Below are 14,932 nucleotides of genomic sequence, written 5' to 3' on the forward strand. Positions count from 1 at the left end.
GCTTCCGTTTTGGGCCACACAGGGCCCTGAGCTACCGCATCACTCGCAGGAGAGACCCATGGCTCGGGAGCGCTGCAGGCCAGTGCTGCCCCCCAAGGTGTGCTATTTTGGCACCCCCTCAGGGATGACACCCGGGGAGGCCCTCCCCCACCACCTCCACCTTTCTCCGCCACTGCCTGTCTCTTCCCCAGAAGACACAGCCTCCAACCCTGGCTTATCAGCTGGTTGCCTGGCAACGCTTGGACCGACTTCCAACTCTTCCTCTCCTTGGGAGCTAGCAGCTTGTTCCCTGGGAAGGAGGGGGGCCAGACTGTCCTCTCTAAACTCAGACAGACAGCTCCCATCTACAGAGTCAGCCTCTTGCTTGCTCAGCTCAATTTCTGAGGCTGGCTCTTTCGCTATGCTCTTGGGGGGGGCACGTTCCTGACAGTCACCACAGAGCCAGGCATGGCACATCAGTCACTTACCACATCCACTTTCACGACCGCGTCAGAGTTCTGCCTCCGGGGGAAGGAGAGGAAAAGGGAGAAAAAGAAGCACAATTACAAAGAGGATGGCAGGCCTGCAGTTTGCAAACACTCCAACATTTCCCAGATAAAAAATAAGGACATTTCTCACTCTTCCCCGCAACTGACGTTCCTCAATCTTCCATTCTCCCCCACCCAGAGCATTTCCCAACAGAAGGCAGGTCAGTGCCACCACTACTTCCCCAATGAGACACAGCAAAAACGCCCTCTCTTGTCCTGAAAAAACCTCTTAATCCCGATTTTATTTTATTTTGTGCTTTGTTAAATTTACAAAGAGAAAAGCACTGTTGGGAATTTCCATTCCACCTTTAGTTGCAGACATGGAACTGTTACATGTCACATGTCTGTTTACATTCCAGCACAGTTTGCTGGGAACTTCCGTCGTATATAGCTTTTGCTTTTGACTCTCTCTCTCTGAGGAGACGTAAAGAGAGACGGCATGTTTCTTTTGCCCTGATTTATGCTTCATAAATCCGTAGCTTGTTAGTATGTTTCCACAAGCCTCACGCCTATTCTGTGTGCGCAGGATGCTCTGCTGATATAGTGTGCTCAGGCTTTGAAGTCTGAGTCACTGTTTTATGTCACACCAGAGGTCGGGGGTTCATCACGGCTGGAAGGGCATGATCCAGCTGGGGGCTAGCCAGCTGGCATCTCGACCCCCGAAGGATGCCGACAAGCACACACCAATAAATACATTTTAGAAAACTTACCGCTTCCAGCTTGACCATGGTTTCCATCTTCTTGATGGGGGCCTCGGGCTCCATGTTAACCACGATTTCCCCTGTGGGGTGAGAGATGGGTCCACCGTTGGCCAGGGCTGCATAGGCACTCATGAGCTTAGCTGGGCAGAGGACAGAGAAAGAGAACCACAGAAAAAGAGGGAAAGGGAGAGAGAAGAAGGAGAAGAAGAAGAAGAAGAAGAAGAAGAGGAAGAAGAAGAGAATTGTTTTAGAACAGAGGTGGCCAGAAGGCAGAGATTCTGGAGAATTCCAACGGAAACAGAAACAGAAAGTGTTTGCTTATTTGCCCTGTGTCCGGAATGGAAATCAATCCCGTGGATAGTGTTAGTTTCTGTTTGTTCCACTGTGCAGTGCTTGGAGTCACAAAACTCTGTTTACATTCCTGGGATTCCAGACTGTTGGAAGTCTCACGGAAGACAGGAGACGGATGTGATGTTACTGGTTTCCTGTTCCTTTGTTTTCCAGTTGCTCTCTGCTTTCACAGAGAGAGCATGTATATTTCTTTTCTGTCTGCGTAACTAGAAATAAAACTCTCTGCAATGTAGCTCATATTTTCTCGTCCTTCCCTGCTGCTGGATACTCTGCATAATGAGGGAACTTGCCTGGAGCCTTATTAGAGGCTCAGGTCGTTAATCATCGTCGGAGGCGACTCCGAAGGACTCAACCGGAGCATGAGCTTTTCCAGCTCGTAGCAGAGGCTCCGACAGAGAGTTGGTGGTTGTTTCAGTCTGTGAATGATACCTGTTTCCCTGGTGGCCTTGCCCCAAATATGCCCTTCTGACACCTTCCATCTTACAGGTGCTACATAATACCCACTCCACATCTTTGGAACTCCCTGCCTAGTGACATCAAGCAGGTATCTTCCCTGTACTCTTTTCAGAGCCTGATAAAAACATTTTTTAAATAAATAATAATAATTTGGTTTTTCAGATTAAAATTTCACAGTCACATATCCAGCATACAGAATAGAAACAAGATTCCAAAGAATCTCCTGGACTTTTCTCCTCCCTTTGTGGGTCCTTTGGTTAATCATTTCCACCTGCATCTTTTATGATAACCCAAATCTTCTACCTCTCCATTGTGTCCAAAATACACCATTAAACTACAAGTGTTTTTCCAATCCTACTAACGATTTTAACTATTTGCAATGGTTTTTAAGATAATTTTTTTAAATTTCCCATTCCTTATTAAATCTTTGGTCTTCCTGATTTCTGATTCATTTTAGCCATTTTGGCATAATCCATCAGTTTTAGCCATTTTGGCATATTCCATCCAATTCTTCTCTGTTAGGGACTTTATCTTCTTTCAATCTCTGGACCAGTAGCAACCGAGAGTAACATTCGCAGAAAAACATTTCTGTTTAGACTAGCCTACTCAGATTTCTAGAAAGTTGATGTGGTTTTAGTTTAGTGCTTTAAAAAAAAATAAATCTCTTAATTCTTTTTACTAATAATTTTATTGTTTTGATTGCTTTGTAAATCACTCTGAGTGTTATATAAATTTTATGTGAAATGAATAAATAAATTACACCCCTCCCCCATTTAAATTGTGTTCCCTTTGCAACGAAATGAATGTTTTGGAAATAATCATGGCATGAATCATGCAAAATCCCCAATTTATGCAGATTGTGCAGATAGTTATGTGAATTCTATTGACAAGTAGACAGCGAGATGAATAATATAGCATTTGGCAGAAAGCGACCTGTTGTGGGTCAGAAAGAGCCCTAATTGTGACCAAGACAGGACAGAGATAGCTGCCTTCTTCTTACGTTCCTCCCAGAAGGTGTGATTAAAGGAAGAAAAAATGACTGGGAAAATGGAGAAGAAAATACCGGAGAGAGAACGCCTCCAAGCTTCAGAGAGAAAGCTTGCAGGGACGAGAATAAGCACACAAATATGTTGAATATTTCACCTTCTCGGTGGTGGCACCTGCCTGGGGAACACCCTCCCACCAGACGTCAAAGAGAAGAACAAATACCAAACTTTTAGAAGACATATGAAGGCAGTCCTGTTTAGGGAAGCTTTTAATGTTTAATATGTTATTGTATTTTAGTGTTTCGTTGGAAGCTGCCCAGAGTGGCTGGGGAAACCCAGCCAGTTGGCCAGGGTATAAATGATAAATTAATTAATTATTATTATTATTATTATTATTATTATTATTATTATTATTATTATTATTATCATCATCATCATCATCTAGCCCAACCCCCTGAGATGCAGGCATCTCAGCTGAATCATCCATGACAGGTGGCCATCCAACCTCTGCTTAAAAACCTCCAAGGAAAGAGTGTCCACCACCTTATGAGGGAGACCGTTTCATCGTCGAACAGCTCTTGCCGTCAGAAAGTCCTTTCTAATGTTGGGTCAGAATCTGCTTCCTTGCCATTTGAACCCCTGCGGACCAGTACGTTTCCGAGCACAATTCAAAGTGTCGGTGTTGACCTTTAAAGCCCTAATGGCCACGGTCCAGTAGACCTGAAGGAGCGTCTCCACCTCCATCATCCAGCCCGGACGCTGAGGTCCAGCTCCGAGGGCCTTCTGGCGGTTCCCTCCCTGCCACCCTGAACATTCCCACATTTATTTCAGATGTGGGGTTGTGTGGAGAAGCAAAGTCAGAAACAGTGATTTGCTTAAGGTTACCCAAGCGATTTCCTAGGTCCTTTGGGATTTGAAATTTTGGGATTTCTCAGTTTCTTAACTACAGAGCGGGCTCATTAAATAGCCTTCTGCCCCAACACCCTCCTGTCTAGCAAACCAAGACCCTAAAGACTGACCATTTATCACGTACAGTGGTACCTCTGGTTGCGAACAGGATCTGTTCCGGAGCCCCGTTCACAACCTGAGTAGAACGCAACCCGTGTCTGCGCGTGCGCGGGTCGCGATTTGCCGCTTCTGTGCATGCGTGTGACGTCACTTTAAGCCTCTGCGCATGCGTGAGCAGCGAAACCCGGAAGTAACCCTTTCCAGTACTTCCGGGGCGCCGCAGTATGCAATATGAAAATGCTCAACCTGAAGCAAACGCAGCACGAGGTATGACTGTACAGTGGTACCTCGGGATGTGAACGGGTTCCGTTCCAGAGCTCCGTTCTCATCCCGAATGGAAGGCAAGACGCGACGGTACGTCTGCGTGTGCGCGGGTTGCGTTTCGCCGCTTCCACGCATGCGTGTGACGTCATTTTGAGTGTCAGTGCATGCGCGAGTGACGAAACCCAGAAGTAACGCGCTCCGTTACTTTCGGGTTGCCGCGGAGCGCAACTTGAACGCGCTCAACCCGAAGCGTATTCAACTCAAGGTATGACTGTACTGGTTGTTCCCGGTTCCAAGTTACACACTTAGTTCACACCAGAGATGCCCCGTCTCCCAGACCCCATAACATCACCTTCCCACCCTCCCTCTGGGATTACCTGCTGTGCTCCAGTGCTGAGCTTTCTTATCCGGAGGCCTGTAGATGAATTTCCTCAGGGAGTTCACAGCATGGCTTCCCACGAGGGTGTAACGCCCGAAAGCGCGGCAATCCACAACGCGGATGTTCAGCGGGGGATGAAGAAGCTCGTTCTCAGGAAGATCCTGGAAGGGACCAGATACAAAGGTAGGGTTTGGCCAGGGTCTTTTGGTGGTTGGGGGAAGGGAGGAATCGACAGATCCCTGCTGTCTTCAGGGTCATCTCAGCCACCCCCTCCTTGTTCCAATGCCCTCATTGGTCCAAAATCTAGAAAGATGAGATCTGATTGGCTGAGATTACTGCCGCTCTGGGGAAATGTTTTATTTTATTTTATTTTTTTTTAAAAAATTAGATTTTCCACAATAATAACAAAATCCACAAAGCAGAATAACACAAAAAACAGAAAAAAGAAAAGAAAAAAGAAAAATACATCAATGAACGAAAGGGAAAAAGGAACAATAAACAGATAAACAATAACAACAAACTTAATTCTTTACAAATCCAACCTTTTAAACATCTTGGTTGACTTCCTCTAGTCCCTCCCTTCTGAGTTTCCTTGTAGTTGAAAGTAACAGCTTTCCGATATCATTATTTAACTAAAACAGTTTCCAATTATAGTCCATCTTATTCACATTTCTTAATATTCTAAATCCCATTTATTTGATTATAACTTAATTTAATCCTAGGCCTATTTGTTTCTTTCAAGTAATTTCTAATTTTTTATATTACAATATTTATTCAAATAGTCCTTAAGTGTCCACCAGTCCTCTTGAAACTCCTCTTCTTTCTGGTCGTGGATTCTTCCAGTCAGGTCTGGGGAAATGTTTTAAGTTGAAATGGAGTGTTTGGAAGACACCCCCAAGGGAAATCTAGTCCAGCGCCCTGCAATGCTGGAATCTCAGCTAAAAAATCCCTGGGAGGTGTCCATCCAATCTCTGCATAACAGCTTCCAAAGCAGTCTCCTCTTTTCCTAGCTAAACATCCCCAACTCCTTCAACCGTTCCTCATGTCATAAGAACTCTAAGGTCTCAAATATAAATTACCGTATTTTTCGCTCTATAACACGCACCAGACCATAACACGCACATAGTTTTTAGAGGAGGAAAACAAGAAAAAAATATTCTACATGAAATAGTGGATATATGATTTTTGTGGTTCATGCTGTGGCCACAGACATGTGATCTGACAGTGAGTTTGGAGCAGCCCAATGCAAAAATCCTGAGGATCCATGTGGATCCATGCTTTGTAACCACGGAGGAGGGAAGGAAGGGGAACCATGGATCCTCTGCTCATGACTGCAGCAGATCCCCCCCGCCACCCGCAGGCATTCACTCCATAACACGCACAGACATTTCCCCTTACTTTCTAGGAGGAAAAAAGTGAGTGTTATGGTGCAAAAAATACGGTAAGTGTTCATAAATGCACAAGGCAAACACATACATTATATAAACCACGTGTCAGGAGAGCAATCCTGGAGCCATTTTTAGTCTTTGCTTGCAAATCCTGTCTTAAGGGCATATTTGTGTATGAATAGGGTGAGTCTGTGACCTGGGCTCAGGAACTAAAGTATTAACCATCACAAAAGAATGGCCAGGCTGCCCAGGTAATGCAATCAGTGACCACTATCAGGTATCCTGGCAGGCAGGATTTCTGCTGTAGACCGCCTCCTTCTGTGATGTATGTATGATGTTTTGGGGGGTGGTCTTGAGCTTACGGGGGGGGGCAGTTTTAAAAGTCTATATAAGGGCTTGCGCACCACCGTTCAGGGTTCCCCCTTCCTCCTGCGTGTGGTGAGTAGGGACCCTGTTGCAACAGTTTAATGAAGATCAGGCTTACTAGCTGCTTTGCTTCTCAATATTCTCTGGTTGGCCTCTGTTATTTTCTCCTGCCCATAGGGAACCCACTTAAGGACTCTGTTCGGGCTCTGAAATACCCCATAAGGTAAAGGAAGCAGTTTTTGTCTTCATAACACGCATAAGACTTGGTTTCCAGGCCCTTGATCATCTAGGAGAAAGGGCTATTGCCTCCATGTTCTCCTTGTGAGCAGTGGCGTTGTAACGGGGGGCGGGGGGGTGTCTATTGTCTGGGGGGGTGACAAGAAGGTACCCCACGGGGGCTACCGCCGCCACCGCAGCATGAGCAGCTATCACGTCACCACAGCATGTGCAGTATCCTCTGTTTGCAGCTGCAGCCGCAAGCAGAGGATCCCGGCACCGGCGGCAAACCGCTATCTACAGCACATGTGTGGCGTCGCATGCATGCACTGTACTTAGCGACGCCGCACATGCGCTGCACACAGTGGTTTGCCACCAGGGCTGCTCAAGCGCCGTACGGACAGCAGCGGGATCCCTCTGTCATTGCTACAGCCGCATGTAGAGGATCCTCCGTTCGCGACTGCAGATGTGAGCAGAGGATCCCGGCGCTGGCAGCAAACTGCTGTTTACAGCGCATGTGCGGCGTCACTGTTAGTTTCTGTGTGTTGCCACTGTGCAGTACTTTGGAGTCACAAGACTCTTTTTACATTCCCCGCATTCCATACTGTTGGAAGTCTCACGGGAGACGGATGTGACGTTAGTGGTTTCCTCTTCCTTTGTCTTTCACTTTCTCTCTGCTTTCACAGAGAGACGGTGTATTTTTCTTTGCTGTCTGCGTAGCGAGAAATAAAACTCTTTAGCCATGTAGCCATAAATCTCATCGCTTCCGTGCGGTGCTTTGATTCTCTGCTGGATGGGAATGTGCCTGAGGCCCCATCAAAGGCTCAGGTCGTTAATTATCATCAGGGGCGATTCCGGAGGAAGATGAGCTTTATCAGCTTGGCCGAGCGGAGATCCCAACAGTCGCATGCATGCGCTGTACGTAACAACGCCACATATGCGCTGTACATAGTGGTTTGCCGCCGGGGCCGCTCGAGCACCGTACGGACAGCAGTGGGATCCCTCTGTCACCGCTACAGCCGCATGTAGAGGATCCTCTGTTCGTGGCTGCAGACACGAGCAGAGGATCCCAGCACTGTCCGTATGGCACTGGAGCAGTGCCGCTGGCAAAGCACTATGTACAGTGCATGTGCGTTATCGCTATGTATGCCATACGTAGCAATGCCGCACATGAACCCTATGTAGTGACGCCCCACCCCAGGTGTCACAACGTCTTTGTTCACCCCTGCTTGTGGGCTTCTAAGGATTGGCTCCTGGTTGGCCACTGTGGGCTGGATGGACCTTTGATGTGATCCAAAAGCCAGGCTCTGGATGATGACCTGGTCTGCGTCCACGGTCAGAGACAGCAATGCTTCTGAATCTCAATTGATGGAAAGCTCAGGAGGGGAGAGGGCTCTTGGGTTCGAATCCTGATTGCCGGTTTCCCACATGCCTCTGGTTGGCCACTGTGAGAAGAGAATGCTGGGCTAGAGGGGCCATTGGCCTCATCCAGCAACCACTTCTCACGTCCTTATGCACCCATCTCTGCTGGGAGAAGATACTCACCACTTCAAACCATTTGACCAAGGTGCTGAAATTGGGGTTTTTCTTGTAATTCTGGATGAGGGACGACTGGACTCCCCTCCCGGCACATTCGATGTCCACTCGAGGCCGATCCACCTGGGCCAAGTTCACACGCTTCAGGTCTCTCAGTCCCCAGAACAAGATCTAGAATTATGAAAAGGTAAAGGTAAAGGACCCCTGACAATTAAGTCCAGTCAAAGGCGACGATGGGGTTGCGGTGCTCATCTTGCTTTGCAGGCTGAGGGAGCTGGCGTTTGTCCGCAGACAGTTTTTCCGGGTCATGTGGCCAGCAGGACTAAGATGCCTCTGGCGAACCAGAACAGTGCATGGAAATGCCGTTTACCTTCCCGCTGGAGCGGTACCTATTTATCTACTTGCACTTGGTGTGCTTTCAAACTGCTAGGTTAGCAGGAGCTGGGACTGAGGAACAGGAGCTCACCCCATCACGGGGATTTGAACCGCTGACCTTCTGATCGGCAAGCCCAAGAGGCTCAGTGGTTTAGACCGCAGCGCCACCCACTTCTAGAATTATAGAATCATAGATTGCCGAAGAATGGATGCTTTTGAATTCTGGTGCTGGAGGAGACTCTTGAGAGTCCCATGGACTGCAAGAAGATCAAACCTCTCCATTCTGAAGGAAATCAGCCCTGAGTGCTCACTGGAAGGACAGATCCTGAAGCTGAGGCTCCAAGACTTTGGCCACCTCATGAGAAGAGAAGACTCCCTGGAAAAGACCCTGATGTTGGGAAAGATGGAGGACACAAGGAGAAGGGGACGACAGAGGGCGAGGTGGTGGGACAGTGTTCTCGAAGCTACCAGCATGAGTTTGGCCAAAGTGCGGGAGGCAGTGGAAGACGGGAGTGCCTGGCGTGCTCTGGTCCAGGGGTCACGAAGAGGCAGACATGACTAAATGACTAAACAACAAGAACAACAGATCAAGCTTGCTTTGAGCTGCTCCGGAAGGGAAGACCAAAACCAATGGATTCAAGTCAATCCAATTCAAAATGTTGTTGCTGACCTTTAAAGCCCTAAACGGCATCGGCCCAGTAGACCTGAAGGAGCGTCTCCACCCCCATCCATAGCTGTCAACTTTTCCTAAACAACAACAACAACAAAGAATTGTGGAGTCGGACGAAGGGACTGGTCAGGGATTGGACTGAAGAGGAGCACTGGGGATTGCCCCCTCCTTCTCCTCAGCTTCCCTTGGAGGAGGAGAGGGAGTGATGGGGATCGTGCCCCCCCCCCATCAGTTTCAAGAGAAGAGGGAGACAGGATTGAATTACAGCAGAACTCAGAGCTGGAAGAGAAGGAAGGGGAGAGCTGATAGCAGAGACTTCCTTGGAAAGCAGAGAAGAGCCACCATTGCCAAGAACACGTCGCTCAATTAGAGTTCAACAGCAACGGGCTCAACGGCATTTGACTACTGGGGCCCCCGTAGAGGGACCCCCCCCCATGCCTGATAGGACTCTGAGGACCATCTAGTCCAGGCATGGCCAAACTCAGACCTCCAAATGTTTCGGGACTACAATTCCCATCACCCCAGACCACTGGTCCTGTTAGCTAGGGATGATGGGAGTTGTAGTCCCAGAACACCTGGAGGGCCAAGTTTGGCCATGCCTGATCTAGTCCAACCCACTGCAATGTTGGAATATGCAGCTGTCCCGTACATGGATCGAAACTGCAACCTTGGTGTTATCAGCACCACGCTCTAACCAACTGAGTTCTCCACCCCCATCGTTCTGCCCGGACGCTGAGGTCCAGCGCCGAGGGCCTTCTGGTGGTTCCCTCACTGCGAGAAGCAAAGCTACAGGGAACCAGGCAGAGGGCCTTCTTGGTGGTGGCACCCACCCTGTGGAACGCCCTCCCACCAGATGTCAAAGAGATAAACAACTACCTGGCATTTAGAAGACATCTGAAGGCAGCCCTGTTCAGGGAAGTTCTTAATGTGTGATATTTTAATGTATTTTTAATCTTTGTTGGAAGCCGCCCAGAGTGGCTGGGAAGACCCAGCCAGATGAGAGGGGTACAAATAATAAATCATTATTATTATTATTACTTGGAAGCACCAGTCCAACCGCCCGCCATGCAGGAAGCACAGCGCCGAGGTTTTAAGCTTACCTCCACTCTGTATTTGCTCAACACAGGGCGGATTCCCAAAGGCACAGGCAGGATGGGGCCCCGATCCAGGTCCGTGGGGCCATCAATGGGAGGCAGCTCTGACTTCCCGGCTGGGCCAATCTGCAAGAGAGAAGGGCGGCAGGTCGAATCTGTTCCTTTAGAAATCTCTCTCACACACACACAAACACACATTTGCCAGCCGCCATGATGCTTTCGTTCACCCTTGGAAAGTTAACCCATCCCTTTCATGCACTGCTACGTGGGGGAGTCTAGAATCCCTGCTTTGAATAAGGTAAGCCCAAAGTCACGTTTTTGGATAGAGTACGTCAACTCTTCATCCTTTACTGTGTGACTCAGAAAATTTGGGTCCAGTGTTTTGCCCGAGTCTTTGAAACGAAGACTGGTACTCAAGGAACATGTAGGGTAGGGGGTTGCCAACTTTTTTGGGAGGGGTGCAGAGGGCTCATTTGGAATGAATGTTGAGAATGTGCCATGGGTGCCAGTTACAAGATGGCTGCCATGGGGTGCGTGGCATTGCCAGTGCTTTTTGTTTTCAAAAAATAATGTTTAAGGGGACTCTCATTTTGACTCAAGAAAAACCACCATTTTATAGTTCACATCGGGGAAAAGAAATAGAGCAAATGGACAAAAGTACAAAGATTCAAAAAATGTTTAGGGGTATGTGTACCTCTGTATCCCCCCAGGAAAAAAAACCACTGGGCATTGCACAACGTGGCAGCTGTGGGAAAGCGGAATGATGAATTCCATGTAGGAACGGCTGAGACTACAATTCCCATCATCCCTGACCACTGGTCCTGTTAGCTAGGGACGATGGGAGTTGTAGTCCAAAAACAGCTGGAGACCCAAGTTTGGGAAACCCTGATCTAGCGCGCTCCCCGGGGATATTTCCTGAGTCATTTCACAGGTGCCAATACAGTGGTGCCCCGCAAGATGAATGCCTCGCATGACGGAAAACCCGCTAGACGAAAGGGTTCTCCGTTTTGGAGGTGCTTCGCAAAACGAATTTCCTATGGGCTTGCTTCGCAAGACGACAATGCCTTGCGAGTTCCTGCGGGTTTTTTTCCCTTTCCCCCCTTTTTCTAAGCCACTAAGCCGCTTATCAGCTGATCCAATCAGCAGATAAGCTGCTAAAAGCCGCTAAAAGCCGCTAATAGCGCTAATAGCGCTAATCCGTCAATGGGCTTGCTTCGCAAGACGAAAAAACCGCTAGACGAAGAGAATCACAGAACGGATTCTTTTCGTCTTGCGAGGCACCACTGTACATGCACTGGTAGCAGCCTGGTACAAACAGGTACCACTCAGGTGAGCCCTGATTCAGGGAGAAGGACTCAGAGCTGAAATGGAAGCCACTTTCCCCAAGTTGTTTCTTTCCGATATTTGGGCAGAAACTACCAACACGGGGCTTTGTGAAGTGCCCAAAGGTATAATCAACATTAATTCTGTGATCCGGGTGGAAATTTCACGTTGGAAACTGTACGTCTCTAAATCACTGTTACAACCATGCAAGTTTCTAATAGCTCCAAGACGGAGGCAAAGAGACTTTGAGCATGCTGGTGATTTCTGAGAGGTGCCAACGTTTTGGGGAAGAAAGGGTGATTGGCGGGCTGAGCTGACATTTTCTTCCAGAGGATGTGCAGAACAGCCCCTTCGGAGGTTACCTGCATGCCCAAGGCCCCGCTCCGCGATTTGTGAGCGAGTTACGGATGGAAAAAGTCAAGGGAGGGAGAGCAGGACATGTGGGTTGTGAGACAAGCAGAACTTGACCTAGTTTGGTTCATGCAGACAAGAGGAAGAGAGCGAGATAATGCAACGGGCAAAATAAGAATAACAAAAATCAAATCAGGGTATCCTGTAATATAAGGCAAGGCCCCCAGCTAAGAGAAATGAGAACATCACAAAGGGGTTTTCTTTCGGCTGCAGCAATCTGGGAAGCACCTTGATCTGCGGAATGCACGGATCATGGACCGCCAGCAAGGCCCGCCTGATCTCTTCGTCGTCGTAAGGAAGCTGAGAAGATGGAGGCAGGGTGGAAAGAGAGACAGACAGACAGACAGACAGACAGAAGGACGGACAGGACAGGACAAATCCACAGATGTAAAGAAAAGAAAAGAAAGTCCACTCTTAAACGGGCAAACAGTGCAGCAGATGGAGAAGACAAAGTCCGCTTTCAAAGAGTGAGATGGAAGAAGGAGTTGTGTCTTTGGCAGATGGGATCCTTGGAGATTCCTCCATCCACACAACTTACAGTAGACCCGAAACCTGTGTGCCATTTATTTATGTGATCGCAGCCTTGTGTGCTTCATCAATCAATCAATCAATCAATCAATCAATCAATCGATAGATAGATAGAAAGAGGGCCAGATAACAGGGAAAACCCATTGAAAGGGGCTGAACCATATCTTATGAGAGCTTCCAGAACTCGGAAAGCAAGACGGAGGGCTTAAGAAGCTTTTTCTGCACAGGGTTTTCCTGTGGTTGAAAGAGCTTTCAAAGAGCTCTTTACTTACTAAACTCTGGGAAGATCATTTCAGGATCCTGGGATGCTCCTGCAAGAACTTGCAGAGCCATCGTGAGATCTTGAGAGATCTCGGACAGCCCTGCAAGATCTTGCAGAAGCATCTCAGGGCCTTAGCATGAGTGTCCCAGAGGCCAGTAACATACCTTCCAATTGCCCCATTTCAAGCAGGACTGCCCTGCTTTCTTTGAAGGCACTCTGGGCTCTGCTTCTGTCCTGGGGTGTCCCGATTTCATGGGGCCTGAGGATGGGGACCCCGGAAGCAGCTCCCGCAGTGGCAGCAGCATTGAGAAACAGGCATGAGAGCTGGAGCCCTTCCTTCTGCTTCCCAAAGCCGGGCAAAGGCATACCAGGCTTTGGGAAGGAAATGTGAGCCTGTGTCCCAATTTGGGCAGGTGGGAATTGTGGCGATCACACAGGGCCCCCGGATGTTTCACAGTCGATTGATCCCTGTGCCACCACTTGATTTCTCGCTGCCACCACCCAGGCCCTACCTGGTACAATACTGAGTCCAGTCAGGGTTAAATTGGAACATAAACTTCTGTTTATTTATTGCAGTTTAACAAGCGTGTGGTTTCATAAACGGTATTGGTCAATTACAATCATGGGGTGCCTATCCAGACCTATAACTGCTGCTACCTGCTCTCACTCACTAGACCACCTCTCAGATATTTACTTGTCTTCCTAGCTCCTAATTGTTCCTGGCTCAGCTTATTTCTCTACACTAACTCAACCTACCCACAGACTCCATCCCAATTCACTCCCACTCCAACCAACCACCCAACTCCCAACAAACTCCTCCCAGAGCTGGTTTTATAGTCCCTCTTGACTCCACCCCCCTGGGTTCTGATTGGGTAACTTGTTTAACTAATTCACCTCCAGCACGCTCATATGTTAACGTCACAGGAATGGCTTTGAGCAGGTGAGAATGGTTGCAGGGGCACAATTCCGGGGATCTTCCTGGCTTTCCCTTTGGGTGCAGACCCCCAAAACATAACCCCGATGTAAGTTTCAGGCCTAGTGTACTAGCTGCCTGGGAACCATAACAGAAAAGACTAGTTCGTTAGGTTTTGGCCCAGTTCTCCAACCTGTGAAAGTCATCCCAGAACCTGATTCTATCTTCTGTTGATGCAGAATTCGCCTTTTTTGCTGCTGCATCATGCTGTGGACTCATGTTAAGCTCGTGGTCCACTAAGACTCCTAAACCCTTTCCACATGTCCTGCTGGCAAGCCAGGTGGCCCCTGTTAGGATATTTCCGTTCCACCTTAAAAGGGAGCAGGATGTTTGTGTCACAGCCTGCGTATTTCCTGTTCACAGGATGTTTCTGTTGTGTCTATGCTTTCGTTTTCTCTCTGTGTCTGAGACACTGAAGCAGGCAGTCATGTTTTCTCTTTGTTCTGACCAACGCTGAATAAAGTTGCAAATATGCTCTCCTGAGTGCATCTTTCGCTATGCGAACTCTGCTGATAGAGCATGCATCAGCTCTGGAATGTGGCAAGCTATTTCTGGAGCTTGTGTCGCTAATTGCTGATACTGTATCTACGGGAGATCGATGGATCGTCCGGAGGCAACGTGGAGTCATGATGGACTTTGTCTCCCTGTCAGTATCCCAACAGCCCCCCCCCCCATTCCTATATTTGTGCATCTGGTTCTTCCCTACCTGTACTCATTGTACACATATGACTGCATATCACCTGATCCATCCACACTAATTATTAAGTTTGCAGATGATACTACCATAACGGGCCTAATTGCAGGTGGAGATGAATCAGCGTATGGGGGGAGGTTCAAAAAGTATCTACATGGTGCTTAGAGAATAACTTGCACCTAAATATTAGCAAGACAAAGGAGATGGTGTTGGACTTCTGGAGGAAGAGAGGGGAACCTGACCCATTGCATATGGGGGGGGCTGTGTGGAGAGAGTCTCCTCCTTTAAATTCCTGGGAGTTTACCTTAGTGAGGACCTCACTTGGAAAATCAACATAACTCAGGTGGTCAGAAAGGCCCAACAGAGACTCCATTTCCTCAGGGTCTTGCGAAAGAATAATGTTAAACAACAATTGATGAACTCC

General features: G+C 48.1%; 1 protein-coding gene across 18 annotated transcripts in view; it reads right to left on the bottom strand.

Annotated features, from left to right (window-relative positions):
• OTOF (otoferlin) overlaps window positions 1-14,932 on the bottom strand; it is a 202,662-nt gene that overhangs the window by 45,038 nt on the left and 142,692 nt on the right. For 10 of the 18 annotated variants that reach the window (XM_083493990.1, XM_083493978.1, XM_083493987.1 and 7 more), the window contains 6 exons: window positions 12,280-12,351; window positions 10,324-10,443; window positions 8,188-8,349; window positions 4,671-4,833; window positions 1,238-1,368; window positions 468-497 (listed from right to left, as the gene is read on the bottom strand). In XM_083493990.1, coding sequence (XP_083350116.1) covers window positions 468-497; window positions 1,238-1,368; window positions 4,671-4,833; window positions 8,188-8,349; window positions 10,324-10,443; window positions 12,280-12,351 — 678 coding nt within the window. The remainder of the gene's footprint in view (window positions 1-467; window positions 498-1,237; window positions 1,369-4,670; window positions 4,834-8,187; window positions 8,350-10,323; window positions 10,444-12,279; window positions 12,352-14,932) is intronic. The other 8 variants (XM_083493979.1, XM_083493993.1, XM_083493984.1 and 5 more) reach the window with 3 other exon arrangements.

Source organism: Podarcis liolepis, assembly GCF_965112155.1.
Source record: "Podarcis liolepis genome assembly, chromosome: 3".
In the NCBI taxonomy this organism is placed as follows: Eukaryota; Metazoa; Chordata; class Lepidosauria; order Squamata; family Lacertidae; genus Podarcis; species Podarcis liolepis.